Source organism: Polypterus senegalus, chromosome 15 (assembly GCF_016835505.1).
Source record: "Polypterus senegalus isolate Bchr_013 chromosome 15, ASM1683550v1, whole genome shotgun sequence".
Lineage (NCBI taxonomy): Eukaryota > Metazoa > Chordata > Cladistia > Polypteriformes > Polypteridae > Polypterus > Polypterus senegalus.
The window spans coordinates 57,988,380-58,008,366 of record NC_053168.1 but is presented as its reverse complement, the minus strand read 5'-3'; the positions used below and the strand labels follow the sequence as shown (position 1 = coordinate 58,008,366).

General features: G+C 40.2%; 2 protein-coding genes across 3 annotated transcripts in view; one reads left to right on the top strand and one right to left on the bottom strand.

The window, feature by feature from the left end:
• ankmy2a (ankyrin repeat and MYND domain containing 2a) overlaps window positions 1–10,528 on the bottom strand; it is a 58,209-nt gene extending 47,681 nt beyond the window's left edge. The window contains exons 1-2 of the mRNA XM_039737082.1: window positions 10,304–10,528; window positions 5,154–5,218 (exon numbers count right to left, since the gene is read on the bottom strand). Coding sequence (XP_039593016.1) covers window positions 5,154–5,218; window positions 10,304–10,370 — 132 coding nt within the window. The 5' untranslated portion in view covers window positions 10,371–10,528. The remainder of the gene's footprint in view (window positions 1–5,153; window positions 5,219–10,303) is intronic.
• Window positions 10,529–10,781: 253 nt separating this feature from the next.
• bzw2 (basic leucine zipper and W2 domains 2) overlaps window positions 10,782–19,987 on the top strand; it is a 62,748-nt gene continuing 53,542 nt past the window's right edge. The window contains exon 1 of one of the 2 annotated variants that reach the window (XM_039736648.1): window positions 10,782–10,862. The gene's annotated coding sequence lies outside the window, so the exon portion shown is untranslated. Of the gene's footprint in view, window positions 10,923–19,987 lie in introns of both variants that reach the window. The other variant, XM_039736650.1, reaches the window with a different exon arrangement.

Below are 19,987 nucleotides of genomic sequence, written 5' to 3'. Positions count from 1 at the left end.
AATTAAAACTAAAATGTGCTATGCACACTCTGAAATATTGACTGAATTTGTCCACATTACTTTCTAGGGAGATAATAAATATTAATCAGGATGATGTTACATAACTCTGCAAAAGAAATAATTCACTCTGTTACTAACATTCTACTAATGAATCATTCTGACTCTTAAATGTTGGCGACTTCATCTGGGGTAACAGTGCAACACACAAATTTCTATTAGCATGTCCCATCTGTTGACACAAGCTTGACCTACTCTATTCAAATGTGAATACCTTTAAAAGTAAACCTGTAGCACAATTGGGCAGGTCTGACCGACTCACTGCCACCTGCAAACCTGAAAATGACAGCAGCAGCTCTCTTATTATCAAAGCTAGACATTCTTATGTGTGTTTGTTTATAATATTTTGATTTTTCTTGAGCTTCTGTTAACTATGCAATTCACCATTCACTACAGTTTGCACTGTATGTCTAATTATTGGTGACAAAAAAAATTTGATTGATTGAACATTCGGATAAGTACTGGAAATTAAAATGATGTAGTTCTTTTATTTTAATTATTCCAAAGTACTGTATGGTGCTTTTTCTGTACATTATAATCATCTTCACCCAGAAGAAAATAAGAAAAATTATAAATATAAATAACATTAAGTACAATTTAAATGTATAATAAATTAATTAAAACCCAAATACATACATAAGTATTTATAAGTTAACATCTCTTTCCCAATACACTAAAATTTGTAAATGTTAAAATTAATTAAATTTAAAGTTATTTCAGTTTTTTTTTTATTGATTTACTAACTGAAGGCTTTTGTAATTACACTAAACTTATTTGTGTTAAACATTACTTCCTTGTTATAAACATAACTTCCTTCATTTGAAATACAGGCATCGAGTATACATAATGTAAAATAACTAGCTAACTACAATACATACAAAGAAAGAAAGGAGAAACACAATCTTCAGTTTATAATTTTAGCATCTGTCAAAAGCAGGTCAGAAAATAGCAGCAACTTTTTCATCTGGTCTTGACAGATGTAAGCAACTGCTGTTTCCAATATAAATCTTTTCCTGCATAAAGACACATATAATGACCACTTCACATACTCATTCAAGATTTAAGTACATGCACCTGTCATGAGCATATGGCTGCATGTAACTAAATTGTAAGCCTTTCTGAAATATTTTACATTAACTAGGAGTTTCATATGCATGCAAAAATCTCAAGAACAAGGAAGCTATAGTTTATTCTGTAAGCCCCTTTCTATTTCTTCAGAATATTCATTTATACAGCCAGGTTAGTTACATTTGACCTCAGTCCCTGTTCCATAAATGTAAAAATTAAAAAGAAAAATTGTTCTTTTAAGGTTTAGGTCGTGGGTATAATTATTTAATTTCAACATACTGCAAGTCAATAAATTGTATGTTTTGATAACAACATTTCTTCATTTGATTCTAATTTAGCCATTAAAAATTCATTTTTGCAAGATACACAATAATAGCTCTTGTCTAAGTGATTAATCTAGTTAACATACACTGACAGAGTAAAATTACTAATGTTTTTGTTACTCCTTATTTAAACCAAAACAAAACACCTATCCCTGCCCTTTCAAATTAGTAATAAGACAATTATGGTAGGCAGAATGTGTTCCTTTGTTATATCACTTATAAATACATTGTACATTTCTTCTTCTTTCTGCTACTCCCATTAGGGGTTGCCACAGCGGATCATCTGTCCTCTCCATCTTGTTCCGTTTCACCATCACCTGCATGTCCTCTCTCATCACATCCATAAACCTTCTCTTAGGCCTTCCTCTTTTTCTCTTCCCTAGCAGCTCTATCCTTAGCATCCTTCTCCCTACCGGTCAAATTTTAGAACACCTCCGTTTTTTCCAGTTTTTCTTCAAATTTAATGAGCTGAAATGCAATGAATGACCTAAAATGGTGAAAAGGTAACAAGTAAACTTTTATAGGTTTAAATTTTCATAATATAACATATTGACCCTTCTCCAGGGAACAACTAATACATTACAACCTACAGATGTTCTGCAGCAATTAAAGTAAATTATGCCTTATGTGATGTATGGCGGCCATTCATCCCGGCCAATACCACCACGCCGCCAGGTGGAGCCCTCCCTGCAGTATATATGCAGTGATATATATTTATATATGCTTACATTTAAAATCCGCGATAAATTTAAGCCGCGAAAGTTGAAGCGCGATATAGCGAGGGATCACTGTATTGGTTAATGAGTATTGTGGAGAGGAGGGTGCTTTGTGCACTGTTATTTATGAATAAAGTCAACTTTTGGACTTTTATCTGGTGTCTGGCGTCTTGTGTATCTGTCACACTTACAAGTTAAGGCAAACAGTTTGCACAAGTGTCCCAACTGTTGATTACTTAAAAACCCTCTGTCTGTCTTAAAGCAAACTTAGTTGCTGCAGAATAGGTGGTAACCTATTAGTTGTTCCCTGAAGAAGGCCCATTTTGTAATATTCCAAAATTTACTTTTTTTCAGTTTTTGCTAACCTAAACTCTAAGTTTAGGCCTCAATTTACTGCTTACCTTTACATCATGTTAGGTCATTCATTGCATTTTAGCTGATTAAAATTGAAGAAAAACTGAGATGTCCTAAAACGTTTGACCGTAAGTGTATGCATAACGATCACACTGCATTTAGTGTGGAACCCTGATTTAAGATTCTTAAGTTAAAGGGGGCGTAAAATGAAAAAGGCGCATTCGCATTCACTAGGTGCAAAGAACTACAAAGATTAAAAGTTTGCTTCACGAAAAAAACAAGTATAAACTCATGGAGCACCTCCTGTCATGAACTATAGCTTTTTAAATGTATATGCATAGAGTGTTACTTTGTATGTACTCTGCTCCAGAGCAAACAGATAAAAGGACATGGTGGGGGGGGTGGGCTTATTAGTCTAACTTGTGTGCCAAAGATTTGGCTCCTAAAGGATGTTAAACACAGTTAGCCATCTCTCATGGCTACAACAAAGGACACAAAGAAAAGGTGTATTAAAATAAAATATCAGCTATGGATATGCAAAGATATTCACAGTTTTCAAAACAAGACGACAGAACTAGCAACGGACATTTCAACTCATATAACTCACATGCTTGATGTTATCCAAGGAACCAATGTCTCTTTCTCTTCAAATTTTCCTGATTATACATAATGTTGTCAAAAACAAACTAAACTGCCTTTCCAAATTACAATTAAAGATACTATTTCATATTTTAAGGAAAGCATTTACAGTAATTATATTAGATTTCATTGTTTGTGTCTGAAAAGATAAATTTCAAATTTTCAAAAAAACAACACATACGCACACACTAGGATGTCTGCAGCCTCAAAATGAAAACAACAAAGTGTGAAAAACATGCCAACAGGAATCAGACGGCAAGGGCAGTAGCAAGCCTATTGGGACTTGTTCTTTACAAGTGTAAACAAGCAAAACGAAAAAACAGAACAGCAATTGAGCATTTGCTTTTCCTTGTGGATGAAACAATACAGCAAAGACCATCTATTATTAAACTCATGCTAGGTAATAGAACATTTTTAATGATATTGTGACATCCTTTTTATGTCTTAAACACAATCGACATGTTTTAAGCTAATGCAAATATGACTGTCCCAATCTAAATACAAGCTCTAGATGCCACAAAAACCAAGTATTACGTGGGACCTATGATTAACACTAAAAACTTTTGAGCCCCGATATCCCTTTAATATTTATTGTAGCAATTATGCTACACTTATTATACTACCATGAAAACGGGATAGTTCTGTGCCTCACACATCCTTTGTCTGGGTTTAAATAACGTACTCAGTTATTGTCTGTGAGGAATCTGCATTTTTTTTCCCCCAGGTATTCTTCTCACATGCTTACAGACATGCGATGCATCCCAGATACAGGTTACTATATGCACAGAAATAAATACATTTAACAAATGGGATGTAAGAAAAAACACCGTAATCATTATATAATACAAACAAAAATACACTATTAATCACTGAACCAATATAATATTTTTTAGTTGCAAGTTCTTGTTGATGCAATCTTCTTTATTCTACTCTCACTGTAGCTTCCAGTGTTGTAAGATGCCTATTTCTGCAACTAGTCCTGATAGGCAGATACTCTATGTGCATAAAATATCCTCCTTAATTGTTAATTTTGTTTGCCTCATTGTTGCATTTCTTTATATCCTTGGATTTACCACTCTTCTGACATCCACCAAAGATACATTTATTTCTTTGGCCGATATTAATGTAGCTTTATTTAAAAATATCTTCCTAGTGCAGCATAACTACTTGAGACTTAGTAGGTAGAACCCCCACAAATTTACAACAACTGATGATTAGGTGGATTCTTTTGCTATTAATGATTATACCTCATAAATGAGGCAAACAAAAATATAATTTGATGTTTTGCAAACATTTATTTTTGTGTCACATCTCTGGATAAACAAATATCTAAAATTTAGGTGTGACATTCAACCAAAATTACGATACAGTTTTCCCATACGGGTTTCCTTTATTACCAGTACTTGCAGAAATCAACAAGTTTAGAGTAAATATCTTTATAACAGATTATTTTCTTTTTTAACGGTAAGAAACTTCAAGAAAATATAGGTGCTTTGAACTTTTAGGACTTAAACTTCACAATGGGATTGTGAGCATTATATTTATTATTTAAAAATCTCACATGATTTAAAGGAATAAAGAGGGAAAACCCTACTGCCATTTCAGGTTTTTACTCATTTAAGTAAAGTCTCAAATTAATGTCTAAGCTGAATAAACTACAAAAAAAGTTCTACAAGCATATTTATTACACATTTTTGAAAAGTGTCAAGATGTATAAAACCTTAGTTCACATTCTTAGAACACTTGCCTCTTTCAAAGGAAATAAAATGGTTATAAACTGAAAATTAACAGTTAAACCACAATTTACATGAAAAGCATATTCCAGAGTTAAGACATTATCCTATTCATTTTTTGACTATTAGAGATTTACTGACAACCAATCTTAGCTCAAAAAAAAGTCTATACTAGGATTGTGGGGAGTGGCAATAGGAGAAAATTAATGACATCACAACTGACATATTAGGCAAATCACAATTTGTACCTTTTGCCTACTTACCTCATCTAAGCAGTTGACATTAACATTTTTGCAACCCAGCAACCTTGAGGCTTCTTGGACATTTCCTGTTCAACAACATACAAAAAATTACATTCACTAAAGATAACAAACACAATATTTTACTACCTCTACAAAAAGTAAAAAGTTAACACGCATTATCTGAGTTCATATTTGATATTCAGTTACCCATTAAATTACTTTAGTTTAATTATCATGTATAGAATCATCTAACTAACCATTTGAACCTTTTATTTTGTGCTTACTGAGCTGAAACAAACTTTCAAGGCTACAGTACGACTCCCAAAGTACCAAAAGGGGACAGGTGAAAATACATTAAGCCAAAAAATGATACTGGTCCTGTTTTAGGCAACAACGCTAAACCATTGTGGACATTATATTATAATGTGAAACATACTATATTGTCGCAGTAGGGGGCAGTAGTGCTCCCTTGAACCCTCAGGTACCACGCCAAACACCTGGTAAAAGTGCCACAATTATTTGTTTTATTATAATAATAACGTGCACCAAGCACCCTCCACTCCACACTATTCATAAATTAATCACAATACTACAATAACAATAACCAATCCTCTACTCCCAGACGCGCTGCCGTCTGGGAGCTCCCACAGTCCTTTTATAGTCCCTGACCCGGAAGTGTTTCTGCCCAACAGTCCACAAGTCCTTATTCCTTCCGGGTCAGGGTAAATAGTCCTTTTCTTCAACCCGGGAGCACGTCGTTTCTTCCTGTCACGTGACCGTGACATACTCCCGGGTCATAGGGCACATAAGAGCCTACGAGCCCCCCTACAGAGATGCCTGGTGGCCCCCAAGGTATCCAGCAGGGCTGTGTACAAACACTACATAGTCCATAATGCCCTGCTGGAACTCGGGGCATGTTCATGCTGTCGGGAGTGCTCTTCCTGGCGGCCTGGGGGTGAGGGCAGGAGTAAAATGCCGGCAATCCACCACAATATGTAAGTTTCAATATGCAAAAATCAGGCACAGTAATTAGAATAAATGCAAATTCTATGACTAATACAATATTTTTATCCTTGCATCTAAAGGTTTCGCTGGCAGCACAATTCATATATCAGCTTCACAATTCTCCAAAACCACTTCTAATAATTCAATCCTGCAAATTTTATATTCAAAGAATTTCTCATATACAGGTTCAGACATATACAACAATAAATATCCTACTCTGTAAACTTACTATAGAATGTTAAAACTTGAAATTTGGAGGCAACACAATTTATTTAAACCATTCCACTAAAAACAACAGATTTTGTGTCAAATGCTTTCTAAAGCAACAACCAATGGAAAAGCAAATCCTGCAATCATGTTAAAAATGCTGCATTTCTGTTTGAGTATTGAAGTGTCCGTATGAATATCCATAGGGTATCCAAATACTAAAGCAGTTGATATACCCCACAATAAAATGAAATAAAACAAAACCGGTACCATGTCATACTTTTTTTTTTTTATTAGTTGGGTGGGGTCAATTAACTTTTTTTCCAACAAAACCCATTTTTGACAAGTAGGCTGTCAGTGTAAGACACCATGAGCTTCTTGGATTGATTAGATTCACTACACTGTGAAGAGTGCAGATAAACTAATGATATGATACAATGACTGGGACAAAGACACACACACACATTACCTAATGCTTGCACAAACATCAGTTTAAGGACCAGCATCTCTCATTTGTAGTGTTAAAATGTTTTATGTATCAATCTTACAATTTCAGCATCTATGTTGCATTGTTTTCCCTTTAGATGTATTTTAAAAACAAAAACACAATAATTATAATTTTTAATTCTTTTGCATTTATATGGCACTTTTCTCACTACTCAAAGCGCTCTACAAAACCTGAAATGTCCCATGACAATGTTTACAATTGATATTAAACTAATTTAGTACTTCAACAAAATCTTAGCATTTTCCTCTCATTTCTCAAAAGCTAATGATGTCTAGCAACTTACCTACTTGCCTAATGAAGGCATAACAATTACCATATGCATTCTTTTTTGCATTCTGCATAAATACCCTTCTCATGAGATGGAGCTGTAGGGCCTAGAGATCAGTTCACAAGGATCCCTTTAACACTGTTACACATGTGCCTCTGCAACTCTAGCACTACAAAAACATGTGACTGTTGAAAAGGAAAAACAAGTCAAGTTTGGTTATTTTAACTTCAATGTCAAAGTGTATTTTCAACTTCTACAACTGGCTATGTGAAAATGCACAGCTCTGCCATCTAAATACCTACATTTTTGTAGCACTGATCAGTTAACATCTAGCTCATTTCATAATATGGCATATTGTGATTGGGCTTTGGGGTCAATATTGAATGGTCCATGCTACACTGATACATAGAAACATTGATTAAGTATTGCTATTGGTAAACCCAAAATGTAAACAAGAGGTTTGACATAAAACATGATGCTCATGAAATGTAGTATAGTCTAGTAGCACAGCTAACTACTAACAAATAACTTAGAAATACTGCATGACCAATAGGACATTTATTTTGACCAATTTAGGGAAATCTAATGTCTTATTTATGTGTAGATTCAAAAGAGAATAATTAAACTAGAAGTATTTATTCTGAATTTGTTAGCAAAGGTAATGTTAATCCTACTTAAGATTATTTCTGTTTTTCATAAATGTAAATTAAGTATTTTTTCCATATTACGTTAATATGTAGTTTGCAAAAGTCTCAAATCAACTAGCTCACCGGTTAGCATGAGGGTTTAAACCAGAATAATAATTAATAACCTACTCCCTAGTTACTAAGCCCTAGATTCACATCCAGTGTTTGGGACGGTCTGCTTTGAGGACTCACAGTAATTGAGCTGTTATCCCAGCACTCTGAGCCTTTTGTAGCCCTTAATACATTAGGTCTCCCAGGCTGCTTGTGGGCTCCCACCATTAAGTAGGCAATATGATTCCATTCCTTCCAATCAGGCTACATGCAATGCTAGTTTATGATGCCATGCCCTCTATCTGCTAGTAGATATTGTGCTGCTTTCTATAACACCAATGCCTCTCAGACACGCACTGATTCACTCAGACACATCCAAGTAAGTTCATTTGTGATTCACCCATTACAGTTACAGAGCTAACTATACTACTTGGACTCAAGTCTTCCAATGTGAAATGAGTGTGTTTTCTCAACACCATCCAACGATATTTTCATGGGATTCTCCTCTGCCATGTCCCATCGTAGTGTATCCATGCCTCTGGCAGCACTGTGCTAACTGGGCATTCCTTCACATCAATATGCTAGGATGTCTGCCAGTAAGGAGTGTTTTTATTTTGCTTTTAATTAATTATAGCCATTGTTTTGATTGGCCATTATTAAAGGTTTCACATTTTCATGCCTTCATGTGGAACATGGCTCTTCTTTAGGTTCATGTGATGTTACAAAAGATGGGCCTATTTTCAGAATTTTCATATTCAACTAAAGGTTTACTTGTTTGCCAGTGGGGCGATCTATTTCAGAATATAAATTTACCTAGAAGATTGGGGGACACCTTTACATTTTTTATTTAAAAAGGTATGAAATGGAAACACACTTAATAAGAATAAAATGAACCAAATTACTTTCCTAGGTAGTCCAAAGAATTTTTATTTTTTGCCTTTATTACCCCCAATCCATACCTGGAACCAATCTGTAACATTTTGACCTTTACTAGGTTGTTTCTCCATACATGAACTCACAACAATGTAAGCACCCTCAACAAGGAAGTGGTGACACAGTAGTTACTAAGTGGTGTGTGCCTTTGCCATTGATGAGCAGACTGTAGTTAAGTGTTTTTCCCTGTTGGCAGTATTCAAACATTTACTTAAATCTTTTGGATTAGGTTTGGTTTTACCCAGTCTTATGGAGAAATTTAGAACAAACTCTCAAGTTTAAGCTGCTGCTAGTTTCGTGAAGAAACCAGCACCTTAGCAGTGTAAAAATGTGCAGGGAGAAAAAATAATAACTACAACAAGAGTATAAAGAGGCAGCAAAAGTAACAAATACCAATATGTGATTTCCCCAAAATCTTCATGGTGCAAAAAAACTGAAACATCCTTCATTTACAGTTTGTTGAACATATCCAATTTACTGTACCAATGATGCCTCCTTCCTCATTCTGGAATATGACAAGAAAGATCTTAAAACTGGCCATTAATCAGGTTCAGATTCTGGTTCTGGTGCTTGCATAAATCAACATCGCTGTACTAGCTGAGAATGGTGTGTACATTTTTCCCCAGAGGAATTAAACTTACATAAAGAATATGGAAACATACTCATTGATGAGCATTTTAAAGCACACTGTGTAGCAAGACTCATCTTTGAGCTCTTTACTACACTCGCAGTGTCAGATGTAATTATTGTAGGTACTAAACAGGTAAAGAAAACAAATGGCACAACTTTTACCACAAATAATTCAAGCTTCTTTTTTATTTCCTTGTAAGGTTTGCCAACTTTATCACTGTTCGATGTACAGTATAATTTAATTCACAATAGATACATGACTGCTCGGCAGCAAGTAGCTGTTCTAATGAAATATTTGGTACATCTGTGCAACATTTTAACAAATAAAAATTATAAAATACATTCCTATAAATGAAACAAGCAAATCGTTACTTAATCTCTCCAGAAAAGTAGACAGATGCCACAAATGTGACATAATGTAGTAATTCCAGACATTGCCCTACAACACAGGTGAAAACAAGAAAATCACAGCAATTAAAAACCTTAGTCCCGATTAATAAAATGTTTGGAGCCAAAACTCATGACCATGGAGCTACCGTACAACAACCAGTACAACAAAATAGTAGTATAATAGAGGAAAAGCATTTAGTAACTTTAAACTGTGCTACAAGTAATGAGATAAGCACTCGATCTCCCCGAGTATTAAAACTGCTGCAAAACTGACATTAAACATCCAAACGATTGTACTATAAATATTTTCTTTTGGGCCGCAGGTGAATCATGCCTCCTCTTCAAATAGTTTCTAATGGGCATCTCTCGAGGACTGTGGGTTTCAAAATGTACGCCCAAATAATGCAGCCTGCATCCAGACACAAAACTGGCACGATGGATTTGAATGGACATCCCTTCCTATCTCCAACACTGCCCTTGCTTTTATTCCTACCTTCAGAAATAACGTTGAGCAGCTCCTTCTCTTCATCAGTCATTTCGCCTTTTTTGGAATAAGCCATTTTCCTTAAGGAAAGGATAAGAAGCTCCCTATAAAATCAAAAAGGACTGCAAATAAACTGAACTTTTTCTTCATAAAGTAATTCTTCGAAAAAAATCAAATCTCATTCGTTTCCAGTAAGCCTCCAACCACCATTACAATTAAAGCTACAGACGTGGGTCCTTCCTTTGGTTTGTACCATGAGGCAATATAATGTGGGGGGAGTTTATTTAATTTTGCAATATTTATTACATTCATTCAAGAGTGGTTTGAAAATATAATTCTTTTACAATGAGATGATAACTATTAAAATAATATTATTAGCTGATTATTTGTTGCATTTAGTGAATATTACTTAAAATCAGTTGTATATCTCCCCCTATTTCACAGAGACTTAATGAAGGGTCCTTGTATTTCAGTAGGCTGTGCGAAACGTCGCTTCTTCGACTCGCTGGCTGTCATTTGTTTATTTGGTACATTCTCTACGCAGTGTAACAGAAGTGCTCGTTGAGAGGTAAGGTTGTTTGAACATTTATGTGAGATCAGCCGACCATTCGTATCAGTTGTGAAAAAGGTATTTGTATTAATATATCTTTCCGCAGTTTGCATGCCTTTGCTTAGAATTTGGCTGTTTTTTGTACAATATTAGTGAATGGCAAACGTTCTCCTGTTACTTGCATAAAGGGAGAGAGTTTATCCCACCTATAAATTCTGAAGCTCATGAAGGGCATTGCTTGCCCGGGCATCTGTGACAATAAAGATGTTAAGGTGTTATTCATGCCTGTGGTTTTGTTTTATGAACGTTTTTCATTTATGCCTCTTAAGCTCTGAATGCTAAGCAAACATATCATGAGGCGCATTCTATTTGAAGAGCGGAGGTATTCATATACCGCGTACAAGCAGCTAAAGCTTTACTCTGTAATATTTCATTTTCAGTTATGAGCTGCTGTGTAAGTCGAGTGGGCGATGCATGTAAGTGCTGGCTGCAAGGGAAGAGAAAGGTTAATTGTTTACCTTTTCGATCAAACATTAAAGCTGTCACTTTCACACTTCACTGTACTTGGCGAATAGTGATCAGAGACCTTTGTGGCTAGAACTGCAAAACAACGCAGTCATTTTTTTAACCTTTTGTCTCATTTTAATCAGAGTTTTCATTGTCCTGCATTGTTTTCTATGTGTTTGAGTTTAAAGTTTACTCGGGTTGGTTGCCTTTAGTTTTTACTGCGTGTCATGTAAGCAGTCCTTTTCTACGGCTCCTCAATGCAGTGGATAGCTGAGCAATACTGTTCAAAGATTTCAGCTTTAGGGTTGCCTGTTAAAAGTGTGTTCGTGATGAGAGGTCATTATAAAGTTACATCTATCAAAAAGAATTGTATGTAATAAAACATAAGATACATTTTTATATGTTGCCTTGGTTGTAGCGGCATAATCTGTTTAGTTCCTAGATATTACAGCATTTTCCTGCATTCACATTTTAAAGAGTGCACCAGCTCTGCATTCTAACATGAAAGCTGCGTGTTATGTGTGGGTGCGTGCGTGTATTAAACAATTGATGTCTTTGTTTTTTGCATTGTGATTCTAATTAAAATGTGACAATCTGGAATACAGATATGCCGCCCACCTGTTATTTATTGTGGAAGTTCTTGACTACAGTGTTGCGTTTTTAACCATTAGTTTAAAACGTTTATGCCTTTTCCTTCTGCATCTCTCTTTGTGTGTGCTAGCTAAACCGTAATTTAACCGGCATCCTGGTTTCCAAATGGTTTTGCAGGAGACTGACTTGGGTCATAATTTTATGCAGGTTTGCTGAATTCACAAGCCTGCAAGTGCAGGCAGAGGAAAGCGACTCCCCTCTTATCTGATGCAGATACTGAACATAATGTACCATTGCCAGGACATCTGCTTTCACGAGAGTAACATTCTAAAAATAGTAATTGATTACTTCATATTAGTGTTAAAACAATTTATGTTGTAAAGCTTTTGCTCTAAGAGCAACAGATAAAATTAGTTGCAGGCACATGAAACTGAAAGTAATCTGGAGAGAGTTGCTTTTAAAACATTAATAACTATGATATTACCACACAGAGAAACCTTAATTGTCATTTGTGCTAGAGCCACATAGACAGCTACATTAAGTGTGCATTTATAACAATTTATAAAATAAATATTTTTTTATATATACAGTTTCAGAAAGAATTGTTAGAAACTTGTTTTGTTGCTCTTCATTTTGGTTTCTGTCCCTAACAAAGCTTTGAATGGACGGCCCACTCCAAACATGCCTTTAACCTCCATCCATATGCTGATTGTGGATGAATGTATTTTTCTCCTTGACCTCACTAATGCTTTTGATATTCTTCACATCAATATCCTCCAAGTTGGACTAAGTGAATTTTCTTTGTAATGAATTTGTTTCACTTTTCCAGCTGTGCACAGACTCCCACTCCTCTCCCTGTAGCTTTTATATGTTTAGCTGATGTTTTTATCAGAATGTAAAAATCCAGTAGTTTCAGTATTGGCAGAATAAGTGATAGTGTTCATGCAGTGAGTATGTGATTGGCTTTGAAATCTCACATATTATCTCTCTGCTAATGTTATACAATCATCTGTAGTTTAATTCTCAGCTTAATCCTCATCCACCTGCTTAGTTTTATATCCTATGCAGACAACTATAGAGTCTTTGCTAGGTTGCTGTAAATTGTTGGAATTGGTTCTTTAAATTACTGGATTAACAATAATCACATAGAAGTTATTAAAATTTGCCTGTTGATTGAGTTGGAAAGGTTATATCCATGTACTGCTTTAGAAATGATTTTTTTTATAAACATTTAGTACTTTTTAAGTTCCGCAATGGTTGGACAAGCATCCCGACCAGGAATGGGGATGGTTCATTGCCCGGACACGAGGCTTCAGGAGGTCAGTCAGGCATCCCAGTCAAAGAAGGGAAAGAGGCCATACCCAAATAGGATTTCCCAAGGGGAAGTTCCAGTATCTTCACTGAACAGGGGAAAAGAAAAGGACAGGGAGGAACTGTCTTCAAGGTCTTTTTATTTCCCCCAGGAGCTAGATGGCAGCAGCCCTCCATATAGGTGCCCATTGAAGAACCAGCAGGGAATGCTGGGAAATGTAGTCTGGCAGAGCAGCCCTGCTGTACTCCCTATTATATGGGGCTTCTTTGTGACCAGGAAGTACTTCCAAAAAGCAACAACCCTGGCACCGGCAGTACTCCCGGGTCCTCAATAAAGGGACAACACCTCCTTATCCTAGCAAGTCAGGGCTGGAGAAGCGCAGTGCAGTGCAGTGGTAAAGAGGTGAGGAATTGTGAGAGAAATTACTCGTGCTTGTGGTTTGTTACTTTTGGAGGTATTTTTAATTAAGAAACCATGCTTTTTTTAAACCCGGGACTGTGTTTGTGTATCTTCGTTTAGGTTTGGGGCTCACTGGTACCCTAGTTCCATCATAGCTTTTAAAATATGAAGTTAATAAAGCAGTAAAACCCTACTGCTCTTTCTATGTAAAGAAAAAGGTTGCCATTTTCAGATCACTGTGAAATAAATTCACAGGTAAATAGTGCCCTATGGAATCAGTTTTATTTTTTCAAAAATTTGTTGTTTTAATTTTTTATTTTCAGTTTTCACCATTTTATTTTTCCTTGAGTCAGATTTTTAGGGTGTGTATATATATATATATATATATATATATATATATATATATATATAAACTGACTCAATAGGAGACAGCAAAAAGGTTTGGGGTTTTCCGGCCCCTTATATTGTCGACACTCCAGACTCTTTAACACAAAAATTGCAGGGTCAAAACACAAGAAGAAAAAATAGATTCATGCGCGACGCCATACTAGGCGTCGGCGGCCATTTTATATGGGAGGAGCCGGAAGTGCAGGAATGCTGGGAAGGAGTCGTGATGGATGATGGGACTGCTGACGTCAGAGAAGATGGCGGAGGAAGGGCGGAAGTGAACGTACTGCGGGCAAGGTCTTATGGCGGAGCATCTTTAGTCCTGGAAAACAAAGAAACAAGGTTAGTACCCCACCATTCCCCGCCGGCGAACGTCCTTCGATGTGTTTTAAGATCCATCCGCGGTCTCCTAGTCGCGCATGTGTGACATGACCATCCCCTTAGCCCGAAACCGTCAGGATGGGCGGACCGAACCGAGAGGTCGTGGATACAAGAGAGGGCATCGGCAAGTCCAAGAACCACCTGGTGACCCGCGGGTTCGACTCTTTATGGAGGGACATCCACTGCAATGCAGCGTGATCAGTCACCAGAGTGAATTCGCGACCCAACAGGTAGTACCGGAGATAAGTCACGGCCCACTTAATGGCCAGGGCTTCCTCTCCACCGCCGCATACCGGTCTCCCGTCCAGCAGTTTCCGGCTCAAGTACATTACTGGGTGTTCAACACCATCGATACTTTGGCTCAACACGGCACCTAGGCCTGTGTCCGAAGCATCGGTCTGGAGGATAAACAGAGCTCCAAAATCTGGAGTCCGTAACACAGGTTAGAGCCTTTTTTAAGTCACTGAATGCATGTTCCGCCGTATCGTTCCATACCACCTGAAGGGGAGCACCTTTCTTTGTTAAGTTCGTCAAGGGTGCTGCCCTTTCGAGAAACGGGTACGAACGGCGGTAGTACCCGCCAGCCCCAAGAAAGCCTGCACCTGTCTCTTGGTACTCGGACGGGGCCATTCTAAGATGTCTTTGACTTTGGAGCATTGTGGTCTCACCTGTCCTCGCCCCACAAGGTAGCCTAAATACTTGGCCTCCTTCAAGCCAAAGAAACATTTACGGGGGTTAATACGGAGGCCGGCTTTAGCCAGTGTTGCGAGGACAGCTGAGAGCTGCAATACATTCCTCCCAGGTGCCGGAATAGATGACGACGTCATCCAGGTAGGCGGCACTATAGGACTGGTGGGGTTTCAACACTCTGTCCACCAGATGCTGAAAGGTCGCTGGGGCCCCGTGCAGCCCAAATGGGAGGACCTTGTATTGCCAATGACCACTAGGGGTGCTAAAGGCTGTTTTCTTTCGCGGATGCCGTTAAAGGAATTTGCCAATACCCTTTCATCATGTCAAGGGTAGTCAAGTACCTGGCGGCACCCAGCCGCTTGAGAAGGTCGTCAATGCGGGGCATCGGGTAGGCATCGAACTTGGAGACCTGATTCAGACGCCTAAAGTCGCTACAGAACCTCCAGGAGCCGTCCGGCTTGGAAACAAGGACGATAGGACTGGACCAGGGGCTATTACTTTCCTCAATAATGTCCATATCCAACATCCGTTGCACCTCCAGTTCCACTTCGGCGCGTTTTGCCTCCGGGAGTCGGTAGGGCCTCTCCCGGACGATCACTCCAGGTTCCGTGACTATATCATGTGCAATCAGTGTGGTCCGACCGGGTGTCTCGCTCACCACTTCAGGGATGGCGTGGATAGTCTGTGTGATCTCCGCCGCTGTAAGGGGTCAGCTCGCTTCCGAGGTTAAGGGTGGTCGCAGGAATAGGAGAGGGACCTACAAGCATTTGGAGACTCTTCCCGGTCTTTCCAAGGCTTTAATAAGTTGACGTGGTAGATCCTCTTGCTCGGTCGACGATTAGGCTGAAGAACCAAATAGTCGACGAGTCCCTTTCTCTCCTTAACCTCGTATGGCCCCTGCCAATGAGCTAGCAGCTTGGTACTCGTTCCCACCTCCCACTCCATTACTCGGTCCCCCGGGCGGAACTCTCGGAGGACGGAGTTGCGGTTGTAACAACGGGCCTGCGCTGCCTGCGCACGAGTCACGTGGTCTTAAGATAGGCCTGATTTTAGCGAGCCTGTCGCGCAGTTGCGCAACATACTCCAATACATTAGAGGAGGGCAGGGGCTCAGCCTCCCAGCCCTCTTTTAGTATGTCCAATAGTCCCCGGGGTTGTCGCTCATACAATAATTCAAAAGGGGAGAAGCCCGTAGAGGCCTGGGGTACCTCCCGGTAGGCAAAAAGGATGAGCGGTAGGAGCTGGTCCCAATTCCTGCCATCGGCGCTGACTACCTTGCGAAGCATCTGTTTCAGCGCCTGATTAAAGCGCTCTACCAGCCCATCTGTTTGGGGTGGTAGACAGACGTCTTTAGGTGCTTTATCCGGAGTAATTTGGCAACCTCCTTGAAGGTATCCGAGGTGAACGGAGTACCCTGGTCCGTGAGGACTTCTTTGGGAATACCCACTCTTAAAAATAAGTTGACTAATTCCCGTGCAATGTTTTTCGTATTAGCGGAGCGCAGGGGAACCGCCTCTGGGTACCGGGTTGCATAATCAACCACGACTAGTAAATATTTGTAGCCACGGTTTGAGGGTTCCAGGGGCTCTACTAAGTCGACCCCTATTCTTTCAAAAGGAACGTCTATTAAGGGAATAGGGACGAGAGGAGCGCGGTCCCTCCTAGGAATCTGGCGAATCTGACACTCCGGACAGGACTGACAGAAACGTCGGACATCCTCGTTGATCCCGGGCCAGTAAAAACGGAGTTTGACTCTCTCTAATGTCTTTTCGGCCCCGAGGTGGGCGCCTAGGAGGTGAGCATGCGCTAGTTCACACACCTCCCGCCAGAAGGTACGCGGTACTAGCAGCAACTTCCGCACCTCACTCTCGTGAGTTGCCACCCGATACAACAGATCATTTTCTAGAACAAAGAAGGGCTCGCGGGCATGGAGCCGCCAGCGCAGCGCTACCAGGAAGAACAACTGCATTCCGGCAAACCGCAGGGAATCGCTATTCCACTGTTCTCGCTTTGAATGACGCAGGCGTGGACCGGAATTGATGGTCCAGGTTGCTCAGCGGATCTTGAGAGGGGCTTTGCGGAAGTATTCCCCGGCTTGTCCCTTCCCCGGCGGAAGTATCCGGGTCAGAGGACGTTGCTCGGGAAACAACTCCCGATGTGCCTGCGCCATCTTGGCTTGCCCCTGAGCATGGCGTGGAGACCGCGGGAAGGGTGCCTCGTCCCCTCATTGCTAGACCTAGGGAGGCTCCGGGAGCGGTTTTCGTCTTACCACCGATAGTTTGTGACCAGTATTGTCCCAAGATTACCGGATAGGGGGGTTCAGGCAACACCGCGACCATCAAACTGGAAACCTGCCCCTTCCACGTAATGTAACACCGGGCGGAACGGTAAGACCTGGTCTCCCCGTGTACACAGGTGACTCGCAAATGTCGCGTGAGCCACTGTTGCGGTAATACGTAACGGCGAGCAACAATGGTAATGTTACTGCCAGAGTCGAACAAAGCCACCACCGAGTGCCCATTTATCAGCACCACTCCCGTGTTCGGACTTGCCAGCGGGTGTAACGGAGTACAGTACCTTTCTCTGGAAGCCCAAGTGCAGTCCATTGGCTCCGTTGTGCTGTTGAGCGGACAGGTCGGCAGTAGGTGACCGGTCTCCTCGCACTTGTAACAGCGCGGAGAGGCCGGCTTCTCTTTGGGTTTTTGCGGCGCTTCCGCAGCGCGTCGAGAGGGCTCGGGCAGGGCCACCCGTCCCTGTCGGTTCCCACGCGCTTGCCTTTCGGACCCCCCGGCTTGGTAGGCCGCCAGCTGACGCTCCAAGACCTCCAGGAGACCTGACATATCCTTATAGGGACGGCGCCGGACCTGCTGGGCGAGAGAACTAGGTAGGGCATTCACCAAATTCGAAGGCCTGCGCTCGGGCCGGCTTCTCTGGGTCGAACTGCCAGGTTCTCCATTCGGCCGCCTGCTGGCCCGGCGTTATGCCGTTGCGCGGCAGGATCTCCTGCTTTAGGACGTCGTAGTTTGCAGCCTCCTCCTCGGGGAGGTCGTAATAAGCGCGCTGTGCGGGTCCCTTCATGTAGGGCGCCAGGATGGACGCCCACTGACCGCTGCCACTGCGTTCCGGGTGGCCGCCTTTCGAAGATGCCGAGGTACGACTCAACATCGTCGGCCTCGGTCATAGGTACCAGGGGTGGAGGCGTGAGACGAGGCGGATCTGGTCTTGCTCTCCGGGCCTCAGCCAGTTGGGCCTTCGTCTGCTCCAACTCCCTGTTGGTCGCGGCCTGTGCTTGCTGCAGGGCGACGATTTGGGTACTCAACCCTTGGAGTACTGTGTTCAAGTCCTGTCCTTCTGACATCTTCTTCGGACAATAATCCTGCCGACTACGCCACTGTAAAAGACTCAATAGGAGACAGCAAAAAGGTTTGGGGTTTTCCGGCCCCTTATATTGTCGACACTCCAGACTCTTAACACAAAAATTGCAGGGTCAAAACACAAGAAAAAAAATACATTCATGCGTGACGCCATACTAGGCGTCGGCGGCCATTTTATATGGGAGGAGCTGGAAGTGCAGGAATGCTGGGAAGGAGTCGTGAGAGATGATGGGACTGCTGATGTCAGAGAAGATGGCGGAGGAAAGGCGGAAGTGAACGTACTGCGGGCAAGGTCTTATGGCGGAGCGTCTTTAGTCCTGGAAAACAAAGAAACAAGGTTAGTACCCTGCCATTCCCCGCCGGCGAACGTCCTTCGATGTGTTTTAAGATCTATCCGCAGTGTACTAGTCGCGCATGCATGACAATATATATACTGTGTGTATATATATATATATATATATATATATATATATATATATATATATATATATATTTTTTTTTTACAGAAAGAAAGTAATAACAGCTACCACAAAACGCGCAATAATGAAATGGCACTTCAGATTAATTTTAATGAAACAGCACACTAGCACAGTTGAACCTTATTTTGAGTTCTATTCATCAGGTAGGAGCTCAGATCCTCCATGATGCTGTATGCTGAAACTGCAGTAGGAAATTGTAAGAGCTGTTACTAGTTTGATGCATCCTTCTGAGATGAAGGTTAACTTCACTTTTACGGACTAGGAATTTTGTTACAGCCTGGGATGATGTATTCTCAGCCAGAAAGAACTATTTGTAGAGCTGAATATGTTCAGTGTGGTACCCTATTGATTCGAACCAAGGGGGTATGCCTTGTTCAGCGCAATCTTTCAGTGAGAAGAAGGTTGCCCATCTCCTTTTCCTGGCAGGCTTCTTGAAGAAGGCAGACTCTGTCTAAAACACTAGTGATGCAGCCTCACTGAAGAATTTATAGTGCTGCCAGGTCCAATAAACTTATGACATGACACAAGCAGGTCGAATGTGCACTGTTAGGCTTAACCACTTTTAAATCTTCCTGGTATGCTTTCAGACAGTATGATGCATTGTCTGTAACCACTGCTAAAATGTCATTAAGATTCAGCTGGTTGTTATGAAGGGACTGAAGTGCTGCCTGTGAAAAGTTGGAAAAGTTGCAGCTCTCCATAAAGATAACATCTGCCAAAAAGTACTGGTCTTAGTACCTGTAATTGTAATTATGTAAATTATTTCTAATGATTCTTAAACCTTAAATGTTTACAGATTGAAAACGTGCATCATTACATCTGTAACTTCGTCTCCTGGATATCTTAAAATAATTAGTTACAAAGCAAAAGCCACTGATCTGGAAGACATTAAATCTAGGAATTAAACAGAAAAAAAGAAAGAGAGACACGCTTTTAACAGCTTGTTGCATCTGAGGAGAAGCCTGCTCTTCTGCCCAGGTTTGTAGGTGCCAAGTTTATAACAAAAGAGTCAAATGTGGACATT